The 26,146-nt window shown below is 42.1% G+C and overlaps 1 protein-coding gene and 1 pseudogene across 1 annotated transcript in view; one reads left to right on the top strand and one right to left on the bottom strand.

Annotated features, from left to right (window-relative positions):
• Positions 1 to 434: 434 nt before the first annotated feature.
• On the bottom strand, positions 435 to 1,674 carry LOC144583215 (small ribosomal subunit protein uS13 pseudogene; annotated as a pseudogene).
• A 58-nt stretch (positions 1,675 to 1,732) lies between these two features.
• The window catches only part of LOC144583214 (uncharacterized), a 386,279-nt gene continuing 361,865 nt past the window's right edge, over positions 1,733 to 26,146 (top strand). The window contains exons 1-2 of the mRNA XM_078376657.1: positions 1,733 to 1,762; positions 2,334 to 3,296. Coding sequence (XP_078232783.1) covers positions 1,733 to 1,762; positions 2,334 to 3,296 — 993 coding nt within the window. The remainder of the gene's footprint in view (positions 1,763 to 2,333; positions 3,297 to 26,146) is intronic.

Raw genomic sequence — 26,146 nt, 5'->3', positions numbered from 1 at the left:
AGAAACCGGGCCTTCTCGGCGGTGGCTCCTCGGCTGTGGAACACCCTTCCAACAGAAATTCGGCTAGCACCCTCGCTGGGTGTTTTTAAAAGCCAGTTAAAAACTTGGTTATTCAAGCAGGCCTTCCCTCCAGTCAATTAAGTCTTTCTCCTTTTTTCTTTTCTTTGCTATTCCATCTTGGTAATCCTCTCTTTAAATTAATTGTTTTAAATTGAAATTGTAATTGTAATTTTATGATTTTATATATATTTTATACTGTTCTGTTTTATTTTGTAAGCTGCCCCGATTAGACATGGTCTAGAGGGGCAGGGTAAAAATCAAATAAATAAATAAATAAATAAATAAATAAATAAATAAATAAATAAATAAATAAGAAGGAGGTTTTTTTTTGGGGGGGGAAATGAAAATGGCACTTTAATTTCCATATGAACAATCTACTTCTTCTTTGAAACCCCCACGGTTCTGCCACATCTGCCGTGGACTAAGAGGTCCCAGAAGTCTCGGAGGCTGTGATGGGCATGGATCTTCTTCAGGGGCTTCAAGTCCTCATGGAGCTTGTTGTCTAGGCCGTTGGCCAAGACCTGGCTGTACTTTCTGTCCTTGACATCCTTCTGCCTGTTGAGGAACCAGTCTGGGATCTTGTACTGCCGGGGGTTCTGCATGATGGTGATCATACACTCCACCTCATCTTCTGTGAGCTTGCTAGCCCTCTTGGTCAGGTTGATGTCCACTTTCCTTAGCACCACATGGGCATAACGCCTGCCCACACCCTTGATAGCTGTGATGGTGAAGGCAATCTTCCACCGCCCATCAATGTTGGTATTGTGAACATGCAGAACTTCTCTGGTATCACAAGAGACATGGCGGTGACACCACCAACACCTCCTCGCTTCTGCTCCAACCGGAGCTTATGGAGTTGATTAATCAAATCCCTCCTCATTCAGTGGGCCTACTCTACTACGTGAAGTGTGAGGACTTCAGCCCATATATTAGAGGACTTAATAAGCACTGCTATTTCAGCTTTCCACTGTTGTCTGCTTTTTGTGCAGGATCACAATAGTCCTTAACCTCCATAAAATAATCCATGCCGGCAATGCATTCTAATCATCAAAAAAGAAAATTTTAATTGGTAGAGCAATTTGTAAATGTTAGACTTCGGGTTCTCTGAGATCAAGAATCTGTTAATAGAAGAGTTGAAAGTAAAGAGCAAGAAGAAATAACTGGGCTAATGAGGTAAATTAGTAAAGCCAGGAGGAAGAAATATGGTGATTTATTTATTTTTAATTTATTCAAGACACTTGTGCAATCTGTAAAGATTAAAAATCTTCTCAAAGCAAAACAGAATTATATTTATATACTAATAATACATTTGAGTACTGTAATATCTAGTCATTAAACCCACAAAACTTTATATATCTGCTCTAAAATTAATACTAAAACAGTATAAAACCAGCTATTATATATTATTACATATTATCATGCAATCATAAACAATTGAAACAAAACAATAATACTTTCTACACAACATGAACATGCCCTTGGGACCATACAAAAACAAAATGAGTAGGTTGCTAATCATTCCTTAAAGGAAGGAGTTCCAAACTTGTGGGGGGTGGCACACCACCAAAGTGCCCCATACTCCCACTGCCAATTAGATTGCATCTACAGGAGCATTGGGTCTGTGAGCAGTGCATTGCTCACTGTGTTGATCTTCTGGCCTGAGCAAATTTATATGCGTGCAAGTGGTACAGCAAACGACCAGGTCCCCAGCACTTTAAGCCTAAAAGTCATCATCAGGACTTTTAATTTCATTTGTAGGGCATATAGGACCTTAGACTGGAAGCCATCATGAAACAATGAATGTTGCTTTCATGGCGTGCCAGTCTCCCAAGAAAACTTAATGCTGTAGCATTGTAGAAGCTCAGTGTTTGTCTCTGGAGATGCCATGAAAGGACATCTATATTGAGATTTTGAAACAAAGACTGGGATGTGTTTAACCATTATGTGAATATCTAAAAATGGCAAGCATAGGAATTCAGTGGAAGGCACACACTCTGTTCACTAGCAGTCAAAGGTGGAGGGGGGACAAGAAGCTCTGCTTCGTTGACATTGCAATTCTCAGGCAGGCCAGAGTTGAAAATAACAAACTGGAAAAGCTAACAAAATACAGAGACCTGGCAATCAAAACATCTTGTTTGTGGATGAAAAACACTTCAGTGGTCCCTGTAGTCATTGGGACTACGGGAACAATATCTAGAAATTTCACACAGTACTATAAGCAGTTGCAGATCTCAGAAATAACACCATCAGAGCTATACAAATGATAATATTAGGAACGGAGCCAAGAGATAAAAGGAACAACAGGGAAGTTTGGCCTTGGAGTTCAGAACGAAGCAGGACAAAGGCTAATAGAGTTTTGTCAAGAGAATAAGCTGGTCATCACAAACACTCTTTTCCAACAACACAAGAGGCGACTCTATACATGGAAATCACCAGATGGGAAATATCGAAATCAGATTGATTATATTCTCTGCAGCCAAAGATGGAGAAGCTCTGTACAGTCAGCAAAAACAAGACCTGGAGCTGACTGCGGTTCTGATCATCAGCTTCTCATAGCAAAATTCAAGCTTAGACTGAAGAGATTAGGAAAAACCACTGGGCCACTCAGGTATAATCTAAACCAAATCCCTTATGAATACACAGTGGAAGTAAAGAACAGATTTAAGGAACTAGATTTGGTGGACAGAGTGCCTGAAGAACTTTGGATAGAGGCTCGTAACATTGTCCAGGAGGCAGCAACGAAAACCATCCCAAAGAAAAGGAAATGCAAGAAAGCAAAGTGGCTGTCCAACGAAGCCTTAGAAATAGCAGAGAGGAGAAGGGAAGCAAAATGCAAGGGAGATAGGGAAAGTTACAGAAACTTGAATGCAGACTTCCAAAGAATAGCAAGGAGAGACAAGAGGGCCTTCTTAAATGAACAATGCAAAGAAATAGAGGAAGATAACAGAAAAGGAAAGACCAGAGATCTGTTCAGGAAAATTGGACATATTAGAGGAACATTTTGCGCAAAGATGAACATGATAAAAGACAAAAATGGGAGGGACCTAACAGAAGCAGAAGACGTCAAGAAGAGGTGGCAAGAATACACAGAGGAATTATATCAGAAAGATTTGGATATCCCGGACAACCCAGACAATGTAGTTGCTGACCTTGAGCCAGACATCCTGGAGAGCGAAGTCAAGTGGGCCTTAGAAAGCCTGGCTAACAACAAGGCCAGTGGAGGTGATGGCATTCCAGTTGAACTATTTAAAATCTTGAAAGATGATGCTGTTAAGGTGCTGCATTCAATATGCCAGCAAGTTTGGAAAACTCAACAGTGGCCAGAGGATTGGAAAAGATCAGTCTACATCCCAATCCCAAAGAAAGGCAGTGCCAAAGAATGCTTCAACTACCGTACAATTGCACTCATTTCGCACGCTAGCAAGGTTATGCTCAAAATCCTGCAAGGTAGGCTTCAGCAGTATGTGGACCGAGAACTCCCAGAAGTACAAGCTGGATTCCGAAGAGGCAGAGGAACTCGAGACCAAATTGCTAACTTGCGCTAGATTATGGAGAAAGCCAGAGAGTTCCAGAAAAATATCTACTTCTGCTTCATTGACTATGCAAAAGCCTTTGACTGTGTGGACCACAGCAAACTATGGCAAGTTCTTAAAGAAATGGGAGTGCCTGATCACTTTATCTGTCTCCTGAGAAACCTATATGTGGGACAGGAAGCAACAGTTAGAACTGGTCATGGAACAACTGAGTGGTTCAAAATTGGGAAAGGAGTACGGCAAAGCTGTATATTGTCCCCCAGCTTATTTAACTTACATGCAGAATACATCATCCGGAAGGCTGGACTGGAAGAAACCCAAGCCGGAATTAAGATTGCCGGAAGAAATATCAACAACCTCCGATATGCAGATGATACCACTCTGATGGCAGAAAGTGAGGAGGAATTAAAGAACCTTGTAATGAGAGTGAAAGAGGAGAGTGCAAAAAACGGTATGAAACTCAACATCAAAAAAACTAAGATCATGGCCACTGGTCCCATCACCTCCTGGGAAATAGAAGGGGAAGATATGGAGGCAGTGTCAAATTTTATCTTCCTGGGCTCCATGATCACTGCAGATGGAGACAGCAGCCCTGAAATTAAAAGACGCCTTCTTCTTGGGAGGAAAGCGATGACAAATCTTGACAGCATCTTGAAAAGCAGAGACATCACCTTGCCGACAAAAGTCCGAATAGTCAAAGCTATGGTTTTTCCTGTCGTGATGTATGGAACTGAGAGCTGGACCATAAAGAAAGCAGACCGCCGAAGAATTGATGCCTTTGAATTGTGGTGCTGGAGGAGGCTCTTGAGAATCCCCTGGACTGCAAGGAGAACAAACCTATCAGTTCTAAAGGAAATCAACCCTGAGTGCTCACTGGAAGGACAGATCCTGAAGCTGAGGCTCCAGTACTTTGGCCATCTCATGAGAAGAAAAGAGTCCTTGGAAAAAACCTTGATGTTAGGAAGGTGTGATGGCAAGAGGAGAAGGGGACGACCGAGGATGAGATGGCTGGACAGTGTCTGTGAAGCAACCAACATGAACCTGACACAACTCCGGGAGGCAGTAGAAGACAGAAGGGCCTGGCGTGCTCTGGTCCATGGGGTCACGAAGAGTCGGACACGACTAAACGACTAAACACACACACACGCATACATACTGTGCCAATATTTAACAAATGCTTAATTTTTTTGTTAAAACATGTATGTATTATATAACACCAGTCAATGTTTTTATAATTATCACTATGCCTCAGTTTTTTAACAACAACAACAACAATGTGCAGTCAAGTCAGTTGTGACTTATGGAGACCATTTTTCAGGGTTTTCCAGGCAGAGAATAAACAGGTTTACCATTCCTTTCTTCTGGGGTCATCTTGGGACTGTGCAGCTTGTCCAAGGCCATGCAGGCTGGATCTACTCCCAGGAGGCACAGTGGGGAAGCAAACTTCCAAACTGGCTCCACAGCCAGATATCTAAATTACTGAGTCATCCAGCCAGCTTCACAAATCTATGCCTATATCTATACCATCTATATCTATTTTCATCAATCGTAATAGAGACTGCAGCTAAGAAGTCAGAAGAAGACTGAGACTAAGAAGGGCAGCAATGAGGGAACTCGAAAAGATAATGAAGTGTAAGCATGCGCTATTGGAGACCAAGGCCAAGATCATCCACACACTTGTATTTCTGATCATCATGTCTAAATTTAAAAGCTGGACAGTTAAGAAAACTAGCAGGGAAAAAATATTTGTTTGAAATGGAGTGCTGGAGGTATCTTGGACCGCCAGAAAGATGAATCAAATCAAGCCTGAGGCAAAAATGTTGAAGCTGGGGCTTTGGACACATCATAAGAAGGCAGGTTTCTTTTAAAAAGACAATAATGCTGGGAAAGGTGGAACGCAGCAGGAAAAGAGGAAGGTCAACTCCCTAAAGGAAGCTACAGGCCTGAATCTTCAGGAACTGAGCAGGGCTATTGAGGACAGAAGATTTTGGAGCTTCCTCATTCATAGAGTTGCCATAAGCCGAATGTGATTTAACAGCACATAACAATAATGACAAACACAGTAAGAGCTGTTTTTCACCAGTTACAAAGGGAAAACAAAACTAAAGAAGAAAACACATTTAAATGTTCATATTAAATGCATTATTCTTACTCATAGCCTCTACCTTAACATTTCTTACCATCTATCTACCTTCTCTGAGGTGCCTATTTTTACTTAGTAAATTGTTGTACTCTTGTTTTCATCTGTGCTTTATAAAATATTATTCCCCCACCAGCTACACTTCACAGAACCCAACAAATTCTGTCTCTGACCGTAGCCTGAAATAAACAGGAATTGTCTTAATATATTTAGAAGTGATGTGAAAAACGGCGTCTTCTTCATAAATATTAAATTTATTCTTATTTTTAATCTTCTTGATGAAAGAACAGAAACCTTTTGTTATTAGATTGTTAATATTCTTTTTTTTTAATCTTCCTGATGGCCAGATATCTGGCTTATATCTTGGCACTCCTGAGTAGGCCAGAGATATCGCTGTGTTGGCCAGGCTTCCTTTTAAATGCTTCTTGCATAATTAAAACCCAGGTAATTTTTCTGTCTTTTAATTAAATGACCACTGAATGCATAATGGAAAGCAATGCATTTCTCTGTTGAAGGTTCATGAGAGGAAAAAGTAGCTGGGTTTTTTTCCCCTTCCTAAAATGAAAATCCAATTGCTGTACCTAAAGAAAATTAACTGCAATCTTGAGCAATAAACGCAATGACTTCAGAACAATAAACAGCAGCACAGGGAAGTGAAAAATGGTCAGGCTGAGAGACAAAGGAAAGCTAGCACCAAAAGTAACTCTGGAGTAACTGTGGCAAAAAGCATGCTATCTAAAAATACAGGTTGGTATTATTGTCAATAGACAGTGAGCATGCAGTACAGCCAGAAGTGTAATTAATAAAATGTAACCTCAACATGGCCCTCCCCCCTCGCAGGGAGCAGGGACCTATTGTTATGGTCCGCCCTCGAAGGCTACTGGATCCGATTGGATTCCAGGATGCCATGAGAGGTGCTATGGCTGACCTGGCTGGCGCTCCTGTCGAGGTTCTGGCTGACAGCTGGTTCGCCGCTGCGGTCAGGGCTGTAGACATGATCGCACCTAAACGCCCTCTCCGACGCAGAGCCCGCCCGGCACCCTTGTTTAACCAGGACCTCCGGGCGCTGAAGCGGGTCAGGAGACGGCTAGAGCGCAAATGGAGAAAAGACCCGACGGATTATAACTGGATAGCTGTTAAGGTCGCCACTAACCTTTACCTGGCTAAGGTAAAGGCTGCCAGTAGAGCATACTTCGCTAACCGGATAAGCGAAGCGTCCAACCAGCAGGCGGAATTATTCCGTATAGTGCGCGACCTATCCGGAATTGGCCCGGGTGATGGGCCTCCCCCTAGTTTTACACCGGACCAATTTGCAGCATTTTTTAAATCTAAAGTGGAGGCCATCCGCCGGGACCTGTCTCCTTTTTTGAATACAGTTGGTCGAGCTGAGATGTCCAGCGCTCCGTCTTGCCCGGCAATTTTTGACTCCTTTCAGCCTGTCACGCCTGACACTGTCGCCAGGGCGCTTGATCGCTGTCGCGCCACCACCTCCTCCCTGGACCCCTGTCCGGCCTGGCTAATCAAAGCAGCCAGGCCTACAACAACGGAATGGGCCACCGTAATAATTAATGGGTCTTTCCTTGAGGGCAGATTTCCATCTGCCCTCAAGGAGACACTCATTAGGCCCATCAGGAAGAAACCAAGTTTGGCGGCGGACGAGATTGGCAATTACAGGCCCGTCGCCAATGTTTCTTTCCTAAGTAAGGTGGTGGAGAGGGTGGTGGCCGATCAGCTTCAAGCGCACCTGGATGAAACAGATGCCCTGGATCCATTTCAGTCGGGCTTCAGGCCGCGCCATGGCATAGAAACGGCATTGGTCGCCCTGTGTGATGACCTACTGAGGGAGGCTGACCGGGGCAAAGTGTCCCTGCTGGTCCTCCTCGACATCTCAGCGGCCTTTGATACCATTGACCACAGTATCCTCCTGGGGAGGCTCTCCGAGTTGGGAATTGGTGGCCTCGCATTGGCTTGGCTCCGTTCCTTCTTGGAGGACCGCCCCCAGAGAGTGCAGCTTGGGGAGAGCGTCTCGGCCCCGTGGAATCTCAATTGTGGGGTCCCACAGGGGTCGATCATCTCCCCAATGCTGTTTAACATCTATATGAGGCCGCTGGGTGGGGTCATCAGGGGGTGTGGAGCCCGGTGTCATCAGTATGCCTATGATACTCAGCTCTACATCTCCTTTCCACCTACCGCAGGAGAAGCCGTTCTGTCCCTTCAGCGCTGCCTGGGGACCGTACTGCAATGGATGCAGGAGAACGGGCTGAGGCTGAACCCGGACAAGACGGAGGTACTAAGGGTGGGTGCCCCCACAGTCGGGAACTTGGGAAACTCCCTCTCTTTTGGGGGGGTGACCCTTCCCGCCAAGGATGGGGTCCGCAGCTTGGGAATCCATCTTGACCCGGCGCTCACTATGGAATTCCAGGTGACGTCGGTGGTCCGAACCGCCTTTTACCATCTTAGGCGGGTGGCCCAGCTGCGGCCCTATCTCGATGTTGGGGCGCTCACCACTTTGGTGCACGCGCTCGTAATCTCAAGATTAGACTACTGTAATGCGCTCTACGTGGGGCTACCTTTGAGGCTGCTGCGGAAACTTCAGGTGGTGCAGAACGCGGCGGCCAGACTCCTTAGTGGGGTGAGAAAATTCCAACATATCTCGCCCACTCTGGCCGCATTGCACTGGCTGCCCATCCGATTCCGCATCGACTTCAAGGTGTTGATGCTCACGTACAAAGCCCTAAACGGTTTAGGGCCTCGATATTTGGCGGAACGCCTTCTACCACCAAGTTCTACCCGTGTCACTCGCGTGAGCCAGGAGGTGAGGTTGAGGAGCCTAACGCCGAGGGAGGCCCGGAAGGAGAAGACAAGAAATCGGGCCTTCTCAGCGGTGGCTCCTCGCCTCTGGAACAACCTTCCCCCGGACATTCGCGCGGCCCCCTCGCTGGGTATTTTTAAAAAGCAATTAAAGACAATGATGTTTCGGCAGGCCTTCCCCCCACCCCCCCTTAGCTAATCCTGATTTTCCTTTTTTCTTTTTCTTAGTTTATAATTTCATGGTTGAAAGTTTTCTTCTTTGTAAATTCGTTTTTAGTTATTGTTGTACCCCTGTTGTGAGCCGCCTAGAGTGGTCTATTGACTAGATAGGCGGGATATAAATAATAATAAAAAAAAATTAGTAGATTTGACTCCTGGGTTTTTTCTGCCCTATTGTTTTAATTTGTGTTGCATGAAATTAGCATATGGAGGAAAGGGGAGGAATGCCTTGATCTGAGCAGCCATGCTGGTCCATGCCAAACCTGCCGGTTTTGTGTTTACTTTTGCCCAAGAAGGAGCACCATGAGGAAGTCTTTAGGCCTGTTTTCTTCTAGCAGTGAATCTGAACGAGTTAGCTTTTTGGCCTTCCAGCCACCTATGTTGATTCCCTCCAAATTCTGGTGCCCTCATTCAAAGCCCCGGTCCCCCTGCCCTACCTATGACTCTGAGTACAGGAGACTATGAAGTGAAGTGCCCCTATACAGTAGCAGCCTTTCTGATGGAAAGCAGAAGAGACCTATAACATCTTGGCAGGTTTGTTCAGAAGGTAAGTGTTCTGTTTTAAATCGGGATATGTTCAGGGTAACCTATTTCTGAATGCGGGACGGGAGGTAAATCAATTCCACTTTTTTAAAAAAAATCACAACTAAAAAACCTTTTGTTTAAACTTTCCCAAGGTTAGCACGGAGGAAGAGAGACTGCACACCACAACTCCACCAAGTGCGGTGTTCTTCTGAATCCTATTTTAAGAGTTATAATTTTTTGGGGACTGCCTCCTTTTTTAGAGTTGCCTTGGAGAATGGGGATGCACTCTGCCGCATAATATCAGAGGTGCATCTTTTGTACACCTCCAGTAGAGCAAGATAAATAAAAAAGGTCACAAACAAAAATAGACAGGAAATTTTCTGGAGTGAAATGGTTCTTTTCCCCTTCACCCTCAACCATTGCCCTTCTGGTTGGTTATTTTTTTTTTCAGCAGGAAGCACATTTAATTTCCACTCCTCTACAATGCCACAAGTGTTCTTTTCAAAATAAATATCTGTTTCAGGTTTGTGTGCACATGCAGCAGAATCAGGAGAAAACTATAATGGTGGAAAGTGGGCTGTGCCACTTCAAACTTCAATTTTTTCCATAAAAACCTTTATGTGTGTCTCTTTTTTTTTTAAAGACCCTCCTGGGAAGTAAAAAATATAAAGGATAACATTTTTAGCCCATGGTGCCCCTCACTTGGCTACTTTTCTACTTCTAGGATGCTTTGTTTTTTAAAGAGAGGCAGCCATCATTAGTGGGGACGCCCATCTAGAGTCTTTAATGGAACCGCCCTTTCTGCCATCTCAGAACTCTTGCACCTTATCAGTAAATTGCTTTGAAGTACATACAGTGGTGCCTCACATTACGACGTTAATTCATTCCAGCGAAATTGCTGTAGAACGAAAACATCGTAATGCGAAAATAAAAAGCCCATTGAAACACATTGAAACCCCTTCAATGCATTCCAATGGGCTGGAAACTCATTGTCCAGCGAAGATCCTCCATAGGGCGGCCATTTTCGGTGTCTGTGCAGCGAGGAATCCGTCCCAGAAAACAGCGGGGAGCCATTTTATTTACCCGGTGGCCATTTTGAAACTGCTGATCAGCTGAAGGAAAATTGTTGCTTTGCGAAGAATCGGTTCCCGAAGCAGGGAACCGATCATCGCAAAGTGAAAAAACCCCATTCAAACCATCGTTTTGCGATAGCAATTGCAATCGCAAAAAAGATTGTCGTAATGTGGTTTCATCGTAATGCGGGGCAATCGTAAAGTGAGGTGCCACTGTATGCTTGGCCAAATTGTTGGACACAGGAACATCTCCCTAAGAGCCTTGCAGAACTGTATAGACCTCTTGGGAAAAATAAGAAGCTTGTGTTTGTCACAGCTGGCATTTATCCCTAAAAGGGTTAGTTCCAGGAGGAAACCAGATAACAATTTCCAAAATTCATATGGGTTTCAAGGTAAAAGTTGCTTCATTGATGTAATAATTAAGGGCAACATCAACTTTTCTATTTCTACAAGCTTTATTTATCAACATTGCTTCTGTGTTCCATATGCACAAAAATATTTCCATGTTGTTGGGAACATCCAAAAATCTTCCAGCTATGGAAAACCTGTAGACACAAATGCTTAAAAATAAATGAAAATTAAACTTAAATTGCAGGCAAATACTTAAGTCAGTTTCAATTCAAATTATTAAAAATACTAAAAATAATATTTTAGTTACATTCTAAATATGCAGGCGCTTATAGCCTTAAAAAACATTGGAAAGCAGAGAATAAAAATAAAATTACAAAAAGGTAAGATGCATTGTGATCAGTCTCTAGCCTTTAGACATATTAATGGACATAGATGAAAAATATTCAAAATGCTCACACAACCAAGCCAAGCCAAGCCTACTGTGGAAAATCCATGCTACCCTCACCTGTTCTGAGATGCTATTGTGAGCTGTGCTGCTACATGTTGCCTGATGCTCCTTGGTATCTGTGCTGTTGCTGTCTGGTGTGTATGGCACATCATTTGTCTTGTTTATTTCCCTGCTTCCCTGTATTTATACTTCTCTAAAATGTTGGTGGACTAAGATGGTCAGGTACAGTGGGGTCTTGACTTAAGAACGGCTTGAGTTAAGAACATTTTGACTTAAGAACCACTCTCATAGGAAAATATTGACTTGACTTACATACTTAGATTTGAGTTAAGAACTGAAAAAAACCCACGTGGGAGGCAGGGAAAGTGCAAAATGTGAACTTTCAGTTAACTGCTGGCCAGTGAAAAGGGTGCCTGTCTGCTTCCTCGCTCCTCCCAGCGTTTAGAGAGTGGATTGGGAGACAGTCTTCAAACTGCCTGGTACTGTACTGCCTGGACTGTATTTTCCCTGCCTTCCCTGAACCTTTCTTGACCTAAGAAAAAAAAAGAAACAAAATATCCCCCTCTAGTGGTCGAAGGCAGAATAGCAGCTTCCCATTAGTTTCTATGGACGGAAAAGAGCAGATACGGATCAAATGGTTTTCAATGCATTCCTATGGGAAATGCAGATTTGACCTGAGAACTTTTTGACTTGAGAACCGCCTTCCAATACGGATTAAGTTCTCAAGTCAAGACCCCACTGTACTAATTTATTCTATCCACACTTTAGGAATCTAGGAAGTTTTTTTTCTGAATAGTTTCTTAGCATTTATTTACATGTTTGACAGTCAGCCATAAAAGAGGTTTTTTTTGGAAGGTAACATTATTGTACATTGACCTTGCTTCCAGACTTGGCTGGAGAGCTGGCTGAATACTTCACAATGACTTTTAGTTAACTGTGGTTCAAACCCCATTCTTCAAGCATAATGCATATTTCCAGGACTGCATTTTTTCTACATTGTTGTGGTCAATTGGTCAGTCGTCCACTGAGGCAGTTCGTTGACCAAGGTGGAAGCTCCAGGGATAGTAACCAGAGTGTTTTAAAACCAGAATTTATTGAGACATATAAGCAACAGAGCAGTAGCTGCAAAAAGAAAGTGATGCAAGGGGTCCAGAATGATTGCCACAATGTGGCCCACCAATCCTCCCCAACTACTGCTAACCATCTCAGGAGGCATCTGCTCTGACACCCATCCAACTTCCATGCTTATCAGCTGGGCTGTACCAGACAGCCCACTCTCATCCACTGTTAATCAGCAGAAATCCTCACCCTGAGCGCTGATGGGTTTATCAACCCATGTATAACTGGGCTAAGAATACACCTCAGCCCATGTATTCCAGCACTAATCTCAGTAATACCACAGCCAAGAAAGCTCTTGGAATTGTTATAGATCACAAGCTGAATATAACCTAACTTTGATGTGGCTACAAAAAAGGCAAATGCTATTTCAAGCTGCTTTAACAGAACTATAGTCTCCAAATCCCATGAAGTACTAGTTCCCATCTGTTCAGCATTGTTTAGGTCTCATATTGAGTATTGTGTCCAGTTCTGGACACTACAGTGTAAGAATCATGCCAATAAACTGGAATAAGTTCAGAGGAGGGCAACAAGAATGATCAGCACTTTCCAAAGTCCAACGGTTGGACTTACAGGTCCCTCCAAACTCCATTATTCTATGAATCTATGATTCTATGATATATGAGGACGTCTTTTTTTTAAGTTTGTGTAACTGTCAGTGCTGTGATGGTTAATGTTTTGGCTAAGGATTCACATCTTTAGGTTGGCTCCTGGCTTGTTATTATTTTTCTTGGATGACAGCTACAAAAACTGTTCAACAAAATATGTGTCTGCAAAAGCTTCCACCATCTGACTGTCTCCCACTTATTTACAATCACTAGTATTTGTTTCTGCCATCTGTTACAGTATAGCAGAGACTTGGGGAAATCTCATTTCAAGAAATCTTTGCTTCTACAAGTGCGACCTGTTCTCTTCTCTCCTTACAGATTCCCTGTTCGGCCTGCCTTCTGTTTGAGCATACAGTACATAGATAAATACGGTGGGGCTTTCTCCTTAGCCCATTTTCATCTTTTGCCTTCCCAGCTATCAAGTGAGCATTCCACTGGTATCCCTTTTTCTGAAAGGCTTTGGATATGCAATAACCTGGATGTTGAACTGAAGGAGCATGTCCTTTTGCCCTGCAGTCTATGTAGGGCTTTGCCTGACAGGGGTCACTCCATTTACTGACCTCCCTGGCCATCTCACCCAGTTCTATTATAACTTTTTGTTATCTGAAAACCAGCTGACTCTCTAGTCACAGCTAAATTTCTACCAGTTGCGATGGGATTAAAAGAACAAAATGCTTGGTGCTGCAAGGATGGTTCCGGGGGAGGTGTACTAATATTAGCTGTAGTTATATGTGATTTTATAGTCTGCTTGATTTTGTCTGGTCTGTTGATCATAACATTAACGTTTATTTATGTTAAAATCTGCAACTTAAGCGGCTGTTGTGGGAATGACAATGTAGAGTCTTCACTGCAAACTCTCACAGATTTTATGTTTCGATGGACAGAGTTGTGATTTTTGCCTTACATAAATACTGTACAATATTAATGTCCAGTGAAATGAAGACTGTACTTCCCACTATACATCCTTAAACCCAGATAGCAGAGGATGGACATTTAGTTGAGTGCCTTACATAAACATGTTTGCTTGTTCATTTGTTCGTTCATTTGTTCGTTCATTTGTTCGTTCGTTTGTTCGTTTGTTTGTTCATTTGTTCTTTCTTTCTTTCTTTCTTTCTTTCTTTCTTTCTTTCTTTCTTTCTTTCTTTCTTTCTTTCTTTCTTTCTTTCTTTCTTTCTTTCAGCACTCTTTGGCTTATCGTGGTTCCCCAAACAAGAAAGTCAGTGAAAACCTTTAAAAATGTATCATTTTTAAAAAGCTAATATTGAAAACCCAAAGGCTATACGCTTTTGGCTGCCTATTAGGAAGTCATACACTTTGGGCTGCCTATTCAGAGCTCAGCAAGGATGAAGGCAGCCTAATTCCCCTTTGCAGAGAGTTCTGGAATTGAGGGACAGGAGGTCAGCGGTAATGCGGTTAGCATGCAGAAAGCACTAAGTTCGTCCTCCAAAATCTTCTGGTAGGGATGGAAAGAAAAAAATTACTTCAAATCCTACAGAGCAGTCAATGCAGACAATACAAGGGTAGGTGAGTCAGTAGACTCACTCGATAAAACACAGTTTTTTATGAGGCACTGCCGCAGAAAAAGGATTGTCTTATGCGTTAACCGACCAAACTTCTCAGAGTGCTAGGAGACACAACAGGGCCTCTGCTGAGGATCTCAACATCTGGCCAGGTTCATATGGGGAGCAGATGGCCTTTTCCAAACTACAGATATAGGACAGAGGTCATTTAAGATTTCATCTGCTTTCAGACTTCAAACCCCTTATTGACAATCTACTGTATCTCCCTTTTCACACAGCCCTTTTCTGTCTTTATGGTTATACTATATTTTGTTCAGTTATTTCTAGCTGAAAATGGATTTCAATTTTTTTAGAAGTTTTTATTTTTATTTTCAATAAGTAAATGCCTACTGGGTTTTCTGAGTTGATGAAAAATTGCATCAATACCACTTTGGAAATAATGAACAAAACTTTGTTTTTTATGTATGCAACAAAGCTTCTGAGAAACCAATGACAAAAAATTACTTCCTGATAAAGTCCAAGTCAGAAAGGGTTATTGTATTAACACATTGCTTGAGAGGTGAACTTGAAAGTCTGCACATATTGAATAAATTTGTTGAATAAAAGAAATCAAGTTGGAAGAATTTCTCTTCGTGATCCACTAGTAAATTCTCCTTCAACCATGCTCTTAATTTCCATAGTAGATCTATATTCCTACTTCTCCAGAAAGGGATGGATAGATCCATGACTCTTGTTCATTTGGCAGCTATTAATAGTCTGGCAGATAGACATGAAAACCTGATTGAATTCTGTATGTGAAAACAAAAGATTGTTACCTGTAAATAATAACAGCCAATCTGCCATTAGAGAAGGAGAAATCCTTTGATTAATTACATTGTTCTCATTAGAAACATCTATCTAGATGTTCCCAAACCTAAAAGGAAAATTGCCACACATATTAAAGTGTCTTTAGTTTACTGATTGGTTAAAATACCTTTGATCCAATTTGTATTATTGCATTAGAGTATGGTAGTCCTCAGAGCACAGAAATGGAAGACATGTCTGCCTCTTGGTCATTTGTGGAATATTGCAGGTGTTCCAGATGATACCACCTTTTCTCAAGCCTCCTCTCTCCTCCCACCATTTCTCCCCTTTTTCCCCCTGGAAACAATGTATTGAGAAACTTTTGTTTGGTACAGCATTTGATAGGCAGCTCTAGAAGCCAAACATGGGGAAACATTATGGAAGTTCATGCTCATGAAGTCTCAATATATGGTTTTCAAAACTATCACCATTGTAAATATAAGTAAGAACTACTCTGGGCTAAATCAGAGAAGCCTGTGCTGTGGGGTCAGAAGACCAGCAGTTGTAAGATCGAATCCACGCTATGGAGTGAGCTCCCGTCGCTTTGTCCCAGCTCCTCACCAACCTAGCAGTTCGAAAGCATGCAAATGCGAGTAGATAAATAGGTACCATCTCAGTGGGAAGGTAAAACAGTGTTCCCTAGTCATGCTGGCCACGTGACAATGGAAACTGTCTTCGGACAAGCGCTGGCTCTACGGCTTGAAAATGGATGAGCACCGCCCCCTAGAGTCGGACACGACTGGACTGAAAATGTCAAGGGGAACCTTTACCTTTACCTTTACTTTGATTTGGCCTTCTCAAAGACACATTCTGAAAATCAGCAATATACTGACAGTAACACAGTTTTGAAGTAATATTAAAATAATGAACATGCATGTTATTTCTTAATACAGTGAGTTAGGTATCTGGAGTTCAGTTCTTCACTGTGCATCTCAGAAAAATCAACCTTCATGGACCTGAGCAAGCTGCACCGTCCCAGGGCACCCCCAAGAGAAAGGGAATGGTAAACCACATATCAGTACACTTTACTTAGAAAGCCCTTAAAAGCAGTGGTTCCCAAACGTTTTCCACTCATGGCTCCCTTGACTTTCTGGTAACTAGCCACAGCTCCCCAATATGATACTTTAGGTGGGAAGGAGAAGGGGGGAAGTCCAGCCTGAGTAATGCTTCCATTTTTCCTCCCTGAAAATAATTTATAATTAGAGAATGCAACAAAGCTTCCCCTTCCTTTTTCTCACCCACCCAAAGGATGATATTGGGGAGCTGCAACCAGTGGCCAGTAAGGGACCCTGTGGGGGAGGGGGGGAGGGAGCAATGAGACAAAGAAAGGGCAAGGGGGAGAGGCAGCAGGAAAATGAATTGAGGGGAAAGGAGGTGGTTTGCACAGCCAGGGAAAGTGGGTGGGTGGCTGAGGGCTAGCAGGATGTGGCCAGCAAGAGATGGGCTTCAGGGAAGAAAAGAAAAAGATTGAAATGAAGATCTGATTTGGGGAGGGAAGGAGAGAGAGTGGGAGATTGGCTCAGAAAGAGAAAGGGAAACATGGGAGAAAAAATTAAAGGAGGGAAGGTGGCAAATGACCAGTTTGGGAGGAATGCATCACTGCCATGGCTGCTGCTGCCTGGATTGCAGAGGAGGCAGAAGACTGAATAAGTGGAAGGAAGGAAGGAAGGAAGGAAGGAAGGAAGGAAGGAAGGAAGGAAGGAAGGAAGGAAGGAAGGAAGGAAGGAAGGAAGGAAGGAAGGAAGGAAGGAAGGAAGGAAGGAAGGAAGGAAGGAAGGAAGGCTGGCAGGCAGGCAGGCAGGCAGGCAGGCAGGCAGGCAGGCAAGAGGGAGGGAAGCTTGTGCAGAAGTACAGGCAGAGAGGTGGCTATGGGAGTGGGTTGGTGCAGGGGAGAAGGATGGTTGGAGGGAGTCCTTGTGTGGTGAATCAGGCCACCCCTTGCCATCTCACCCTCCCTTGCTCTCATAGAGCAGCATGGCTGGGTCAGAGTTTCTTCTGCTCCACCTTTAGTACCGCAGGCACAGCCGAGATGAAGGGCCAGGTGTGGGAGGCAGCAGTAGCTGCAGAAGTGGAGGAGCCAGCAGTAGCAACAGCATAGGCATCAGCAAGAAGAGAGTGCTGGAGTCACAGACAGGTAGAGGAGCCATCTTGCTGCCATTGCCACCTTCTCAGCAGCCCGTGGAAGGTTTTGGGAGAAGGGGAAGGCAGAGGACAGCACGTGGGGGCATGAGAGAGGGGGGGCAAGGTAAAGCCAAGGGGAGAGATGATGGGCACCAACAACATCTCTCCCTCTGCCCAACCAACTTCTAAGTCTCCCTGGTGCACCTGTGTAGGTCTGACAATGCCCTACGGCACCACGGAACACAGTTTGGGATCCACTGCCTGAAAAGTGTTACCATAAATCAGAGTTGGCTTGATGGTACACAATTATTATTAAACTATTCTGGAACATTTCTACAGTGTTCTGTTCATAAATCTATTTCCAGTGGTTAAAATCTCCGTTCAAAAGCAAAGCAAATTGTGCTGCTTATATACTGCCTCATAATGCTTAAAGCACCCTCTGAGCAGTTTAAAATTTAGTTATACAGGCTACACATTCTACCCCCCCACCAGCGAGCTGGCTACTCATTTTACCAGCCTCAGAAGGATGGAAGGCTGAGCCAGCTATCAGAATCTGCTACAATCGAGGACTTCCGGCTTGACGTCGCAACGAGACAGCAGCAGGAGGACAGAGCTCTGTCCCCTGGGCTGAATTCTGACCCGTTTTGGGACACCGTAGGGTGTCGGAACCACCCTGGAGGGGTGGTGAACTGGGGGAGAAAGCCTGTTGATCACGGGGGGCGGCGGCCACCCCGGTTCGATCCAGGAAACTCCCTAATCAGCCAATGGGCAGAAATAAGCAGCTTCGGCTAGCTTCCAAGTCGCTGGCAGCCGTCTGAGAGAAGCAAGGAACAGCACCTGGCATCGGTGTTTTTCCATCGGGTGAGAATTCTTTTGCAACTAATTGCCTACGTACCCCTACATATGGAAAAAAAGAATTGCTATCTTATCTCAGTAACTTTCTAAAGCGGCAGAAAATCTGGTGAGAGGGATAGCTGAAGAAAGTAACTTTTTAAAACTATACTTTAAGAATATTTACAACCTGGCGTTATAAGCTTAAGAGACCTTCATGCAAATTAAGTGTGGACATTGTTTTGTCTATCTAAAGTGTTTGGAATGATTCCCAGAAGAGGTGGCCTTGGACATTCTGTTGTTGCTTAAGGCTGAAAAACTGTTTATCTCCTCGTGAGCTTCTCTTTGCATTTGGCCGGAATTAACCCTAAAGTGGACTTTTCAAAAAAGTGGACTTTTCCTTGGGTCGAATTTGGTTCAACTCTACATAGCCAAAGCGGAACTCCTGAAATGACTCTGGAAATTTGGAATATCTGTTTATAAGCATCTAGGCAGCAGAAACAGAATGGCACAACAAGGACAATTTTGGAATGAAGTAAAATTTAAGCTTCAACAAATATTAACGACCGTGACATCTCATTATGAAGAGGCGAAATTATCCAATCAACATCAGAAGGACTATAGTCCACAAGCAACTGAAAACAACAAGGAAGGAAATGGGAGTATCACAGATGATGCATGCCAAACCAAGCAGCAGCTTGAGAAAGTTAATCTAAGAGAAACATCAGTCTTGGACCAGAGGAGAGTACCAAGGGAAGACAAAGGGAAAAAAAACAGCAAAATTAACCAAAAAAAGCCTGGAAGACTCATTGAAGATAGACCAAGTACAAAAAATGGACATAAATCAGATCTATAAAATGGTTTTAGAGGACATGAAAGATGACAGCATGTTTAGAGATATAGCAGGGAATGAAAAAAGAGGAACCAGAGAGGGAATTACCTAGAAAGATGAAAAAAGGGAAAACAAGGAAGGGCCCCTTAATATTGGAAACATGTTTATATTTATCATTTGGATCTGTAAAAGGGTATATTCGATATATTAAAGGAGAACTAAATTGAAATAAGGGAGCCCAAATCAGGGTAAAGATGTAATATGGTGACTTTTTATTTTAGGCAGACTAAACTAGATATAAAGCTGGGTCATGGATCTGGAACCACTTTCAATAAGAATGTTATTAGAAGATCTTGATAACTTTATATAATATGAGAGTAATATTATGATAGTAGCTATACTATATACTAAAATCTGTATATGAATGGTTTGAAAGAAGGTCGGAATTTGGGGGGGATAATCGAGAAGACACTGAGATGTAAAAAACAAATAATTGTAAGCAAGTATGTAACACAATGTCTGATAAACACAAACAATGTAGATAGACTGGAAAATTAATTAAAAAATGTTAAAAAAAGAGAATCTGCTGCAATCAAATGCTGATTAGAGTTTTGACTGCAATACTGCAGTTTAACCACAGTAAAGATTAACACTGTTCAAGAATTACTGTTTTTTTTTAAAAAAATACTCCTTAATCTGCTTATCCCTTTCTAAATTAGTTCTATTGTCTTTTCATTTAAGCAACTCTTTCAAGCTAGAGACCTAACAAACATTTTGGGGCATTTGAGCTTTTGTTCAATGTCTGGCTCTCATAAACAGATGGAAATTATACTTTGTTTTGCAAGGATTACTTTCAATCTGTTGTTATTGTTTTTGTTTTGTGCATCCATTTATAATGATCAATTATCTACTTTCCACACTATTCTATGCCATGATCAACCTTACATCCATCCTTGTTTTGTTCAATATTGGGTTCATTGCAAAGAACTCCTGGAGTATATATTTATTCCCATAAGATCCTTTCAGCATATGTTTATATATTCCACTCTGGCATTAGCATGTAAAACAAAATTGGAAGGCTGGAGGTGGTTTGTTTTTCCATTGCTGATGTTTCTAACCAGCTAATTCTACCCATAAATTTTGAAGTTTTCTAATGATTCCATCTATGCAAGACATTAGGAAGCAGTCAGAAATAATATCCGTAGGTACAGCACTAACAAATCAGTAAATTTGATCATTTATTTCAGTGAGGGAAAGAAGATGTGATAATCCTGCATTCCCAGTTATGTTAGCCTCTTACTTCATACTATGATCTGTACAGGATAAGAGAGAACAGAGAATGAGGAGGGAAACTACCTGCTACAGCCTTAGCACATAGCAGGATTCACCCAGCCATTTCCTGTCTGAGGTGAAGAACAAGTTGGCACCTTCTCTGTTCTGTGTACAAAAATTACCCGCATTAGCTATTGGGGAATGTTTTTCACCTCACCTGAAGGCAGGAAACACACTTAGAAGAAACAGGGTGAGCTGCATGGTACATAGCATTTTCCTTCTCCACTTTGCTGTCACCTTATAGCATTTGTCGCCTAAGCAACCACCTCATAATGGTAGGGCTGGCCCTGAAAGACAACGTTATAAATCTCTTCAGCCTGCTTTCCACTGCCTTCAGTTATATTTAAAGGCAGTCAGAGAAACAGGTACACCAATAATAGGAGCACCATACTTTGTAATGCTGAACATTTATTTATATTATAAAAATACATATGCCTCCAAGGCAGCCTGGAGCAATTAAAACATCTCAACCAAAATCCTTTTGTGGAAATTATGCCAGCATAAGGGAGATGATATTAGCAGCAGTGGCTGATTGCTGCTAATTAAAGAGTTTTTGCTTTGATTCCAGGGTTTGCACAACATACACAGAATGAGACTGTTTGTGCATGAGTTGTGTGAGCCACGAGATCAAATCAGGAACTCTTTAATCTGTAGTTATCACCACCTGACAGTGAAATGGTCTCCTTCACTCCAGCATAATTTACAGTACATTATTTTGGCCCCCATTTCCAATCCTCTGACTATGAACACTGTTTTGTATCTAGTCAAAATGGCACCACGCCCTCCCACCCACCCCCCACCAAAGCGGCTTGAGAAAATTCAAACATTGTTGAAACATTTCCAGCTTGGACGGTGGGGGCGAATTCTAAGACAATGGCAATGCCAAATATTACAGTAACAACTGAGTGTGCTTACTGGCTACAGATGGCAGATTGACAGTCAAGAAAGGAACAGAATGGCCTTCCATGCTGCAATGTAGTGTGTTTGTCCTGACTGCCTTTATGTTTCTGCAAGTATGAATGACCTGTGCAGTTCCAAAATGTATATAACTAATAACCAGTCACTTCAGGGGAAATTGTTCCATTCATTTATCTGAGAAGCAAAGCCCCTATGATTCACAGGAATTCTCTCTCTCTCTCTCTCTCTCTCTCTCTCTCTCTCTCTCTCTCTCTCTCTTCTCCTCCTGTCTCTGCACTGGCTTATTTTAACTCCCAAGCATAAGTTACATTAATCAAAATAGCAACTCAAAGCTACCAAGGAGAATACATGTTGTTAAGAAAAAATATCTACACAAAGCTGCAAAATAGCCATATGGATTTTCCATATGGGTTTTAAAATCATGTGCTGCCATGAATAAAGAAACTGTAAAAATGAATAGTTTTTCATTTATATAGAGTTGGCAGTTATGTGTTTATATGTTAACACCTGTCTTGATAGAGAAGATACTGAAGCACTCTTTATGACAACTGAAATAATTCAGTAATTAAATGTGCTTGACTTTAGCTGCAAAGGCTATGTGCTCCTTTGTTTTGCCACAAGATGAATATTTGGATGTTGGTCTTCAGATACAGTTTTCAAAAATTGTGCGCTTTTAGCTTTTCTTCTTTTTAATATGCATGACCTGTGTAGTATTTTATCTTGTTACTCTTCATAGTAACAGCAGCGTCCACAAGTGTTATATATGCACATAGAAAAACATACAGACATAAGGACATTGCTGTTTTTTTTTCTTTGAACAGCACCTTGGAAGTTGTAATTGCAGAATGCTATCTTACTGACCAGCCTGAGTCTTCCTGACAATCTCAAGCTAGCTGATCAATGCTTTTATCTAGCTCACTGTGTTCCCAAACTCACATCAAATCTGGAAGAACAAGTTACATGTTTCCTACATCCAGCATGGTTTTGAGTCTTTGTGATTCTCAGGTAGTGCCCCCATTATAAGACACTTCTGAGAAACAGGAGAGCATGGAACCATTTATGAGATGGTGTTTGGAAATGTATTCTCCAGGGGGGAAGAAGCCAGATGCCTATTAGCTATGTGAAAGCCCTTGGGCATGCCAAAAGCAGCTCTCTTGTAATAAAGGAACACAAAAAGAAGAAATTTTAGCTCCTGGGAAGGATTTCCTCACACAAATCTATCCTCACATTAACAGGCTGAATTTTTGACCACAGCAAAAGAAAAGGAGGAGAAAACAAGACACAGTGTGTGAGGACAGTTGTTTATCTGGCAGTGCCAGATTAAATAAGCTTCTCAAATAGAAAGGAGCAGGCCGAAGACACCAGTTTTATATAATCCAGAAGGGAAATGAAAGCAAATGAGCAATAAATAGGCATAAGTAATATATAGGGGACATAGTAAGACAGAGAGTCCCAGAATTTTCAGAGTCTGTCTTTTTATTCAGAGTTCCCCCCCCCCTGACATTTGAACCTAATAATCTATTAACTAATTAATAAGCAGAAAATGAAAAGGCCCTGGTCCCAGTGCCTCCATGGGGGGGGGGGCTCACAGACCAGGACACAGGATGGGTCCAATCCAAATTTGGGGTGGAGTTGTCCAATTTGCCATTTTCATGAGCGCCACTGGCTTGCCCACAGAGAATTTCCTCAGGACTTTCCCCTCAGGACTTCCTCTGGACTATTACAGGCAGTCTGAAAGGCTGCCTGCATAACAATGAAAGGTCTGTGCAATCACCCAATCCATCCCATATTCCTATCCAGCTAGTTGTTATTCTTGCTCTCTTGTGCAGGAATAAACAGTGAATTTGGGGAGGGTACAGGAGATGTGTTTAGATCTTCCTTCTTTGTAACAGCTTGTTTTACAACCCATTTCTGTGCTGAGGGGGATAGCTCAGTTGCATTCAGTAAGAATCTCTGTGCAGTTTATTTCATGAAATATTCTTTAGTCTAATACATCCAAAATAAGGAGAGGCAGCAGTGAGATTTTTCAATGTAAAATGTAAAAATAAGTTAAGTGACTCGAGGTTTCTGTGGTCCTGGAATCTTGGAGTGGAATGGACATTCAGTGTCCTCCTCCAGCAGCAAAATAACATGGGCTGACACCTACTGATTTTGCCTTTAATTTTTTCACAAGCTAGTGTTGAGTCCGGGATAGCCCCTAGACTTTCCAAGTCAAAGTTAATTCCCAACAAATCTTGACTCAAGAGAGAGTTCAAATGGTTGCTGTTTTATTTAGCTAAATAAAAAGTGTGACAGAAGTCATGCCTTCAAGTGTAGGCAGGAACAACCGTGTGTTGCACAGGAATACTAGAACTTTTATAACATTGGTTACACAAGGGAATGGGAGGAGAAATGGGTGGTTCAGGGTACAAAGAAATGGGAGGAGAAATAGAGAAATAAGTGGTTCATGACCTGTATTATGTGTGATCCGATCACAAGTGTGTATGCTTTTGTGTACATTGTCCCTTCAGTAGTATGCGTTTTAATACATTTCATTCTGATTTTTCCCTCTATTGCTTTTGGATGATGCCTTTCACAACTGGATCTGTTGACAGAAAGGTGACTGGTGAACATTCAGATTACCAGATGGACTAATTGTAAATTAAAGACATCAAGATGCTTGGATTTAGTTTTAGGCTATTGCAAAATAGTCTCATTCACTTCAGATTCTCTGCTACCAGTGGAGTTTTATGTCAGCCTACCCTAAATGTTTGGCTGTCAGCCTACCACTAGCATGATTTTTATCCTTTGCATTGTATAGCCTTTGTTTGCTCCTATTGTGCACATCAAAAGGCAAGCACGCTATTTTAGATCTGAACCTAGCAATACAGCAAAATATTATTTTAGAATAATGACCCTGTTGCAAAGTCTTTGCAAAGATGACACAGCAAGGCACACTGAAGTCTATGGGACACCAGCAACTGAACTCTTTAAGTGTACTGAGTCTTGATAGCTTAATGCTTGTCTCTGCCATCATAGGTAGTGCTAGTATCATCTATTTTTCATTAACTAACGTTCTATTAAGTGGTCTCCTGCAAGCATTCTTGCTTAAAGAAAAAGAATTGGCTTTGTTGCTCTGAGTGGCTCAGTGCGCTGATGATGCTGAGGCAAGCTGCTGACAAGTTTTGCAAATTTGCTGTTCTGTGAGAGCAGGAACCATGTCATCATCCACAAAGGTGTCAATGAGAATGGGATATGCCCCAGGCATGTAAGATGTCAGACTTTTCAAGTGATATGGTCTAAATCTGTAAGAAGTAGAGAATGGCCATGAGGGACTAGGATTAATATATCTCGCCTAGTTGAATGTTGCCTTTAATCCTTATTTTGCATGGCTGAAAAGGGCTACAGTTACATTGCAAAAGCAGTGAAGCAATCGCTTCAGTTACAGTTGTAAGGCACTGCAGTTATACCTGGAGAATGTAATTAATTTTGACCCATTAGTTCCTTTTAATTCAAAGCTCTGTTCAATCCCAATTGCATTCCAGTGAAACATAGCTGCCTGGAAATGCCAGCAGAAGAATCCTTTTTGACCCTGGGAAAACTGGAAGGTGTACTGGAAGGGAAGACATTTGGCGAGGGTGAGTATAGATTAATCAACTAGTTTAAAGCTGGTATGTTTCCTTTTGACATCCTCCTGCTTAAGGCTAATCCTCTCATTTCTGCACTAAAGTACAGATACCCCCCTATTTTCCACAGTATCAGATTTCTTTAAAACTCAGTTTTACATCCAGCTTTTAAATAGGTAGTAGCCTCTGAGGTTTTCTATTATATACATTGAAATGGGCTGACAAATGCTCCTGAGAGCAGCTGTACCCTTGGAAAGTGTAGGGACTAAAATATAGCTCTTTCTACCAATATGAGGACAACCATGTTTTCCTCACAGTCACCGCATCATTCTTCTGAAGCATTTGTGCCCAGATTTTTTTAACACATGTGGGAAGAGCAACACTTTCCATCTGACTCACATTGGTGGTTTAAAAATATGGAAGGGAGAGGCAAGTGCAAAACTCAGCTTTCAGACCACCTTGTGGTATTTGGACAATGATGTAGATTCTGAAGTGAACCTCTTTCTAGGCTTCAGATTAGTCCTGGAGGTGTAAATCAGATGAGTCTGTTTTGGAATTTTGACAAATAAAATCCTAAAGCATTTCTAGAGACAACAGAGGATAAATAACAAGTAGCAGCTCCACAACCAGAAAAAGACACTAAAGCCCAGGGTGCTTAGCTCCAGGAGAGATCATGCACATCTAACCACCTCTATACTCTTACTCATCAATCAATCAATCAATTAGTTTCTTGATGTCCTGATTGCCTGTTACTCATCCTCCTTTTTCTTCTTCATCATCATCATCAGCATATCTATATCTTAGCCTTCTAATAAACATATGCAGAGTGGCATATAGCATCATTACACAACAAAGTATTTCATTCTTCAGCCTCTTGCTTTAGAAAAGAGAGCAACAAAAAACCTATTTTACTCTCATCATATTGAGATTTCTCTTCTTGAGAGTCTGGGAAATCTCTGCGGAAATCTTATGTGATTCCTTGGAATGCTGTGGTCATTTCTGAAGTGGCCCAGTATTGCTACAATCCCTCTACAAAATGCCATATTTCCTATGCAGGATTCACATGGAAAGGGCAAACACAAAAACTGTACAGGATTGCTGCAGTTCTGTGGAGGATGGTATATGTCATGCAGGACATAAGTGGAAAGTGCAGAAGAAGCATAAAGCTGTGCAGGATTCTTACAATTCCTGAGCAGAGCATCATCATTCCTTTATAAAATTCACCAGAAAAGGCATTAAGCTTCCAGTCAGGAACTGTCA

Source organism: Pogona vitticeps, chromosome 5, assembly GCF_051106095.1.
Source record: "Pogona vitticeps strain Pit_001003342236 chromosome 5, PviZW2.1, whole genome shotgun sequence".
Taxonomy (NCBI): domain Eukaryota; kingdom Metazoa; phylum Chordata; class Lepidosauria; order Squamata; family Agamidae; genus Pogona; species Pogona vitticeps.
This window is presented reverse-complemented; position numbering and strand designations above follow the sequence as displayed.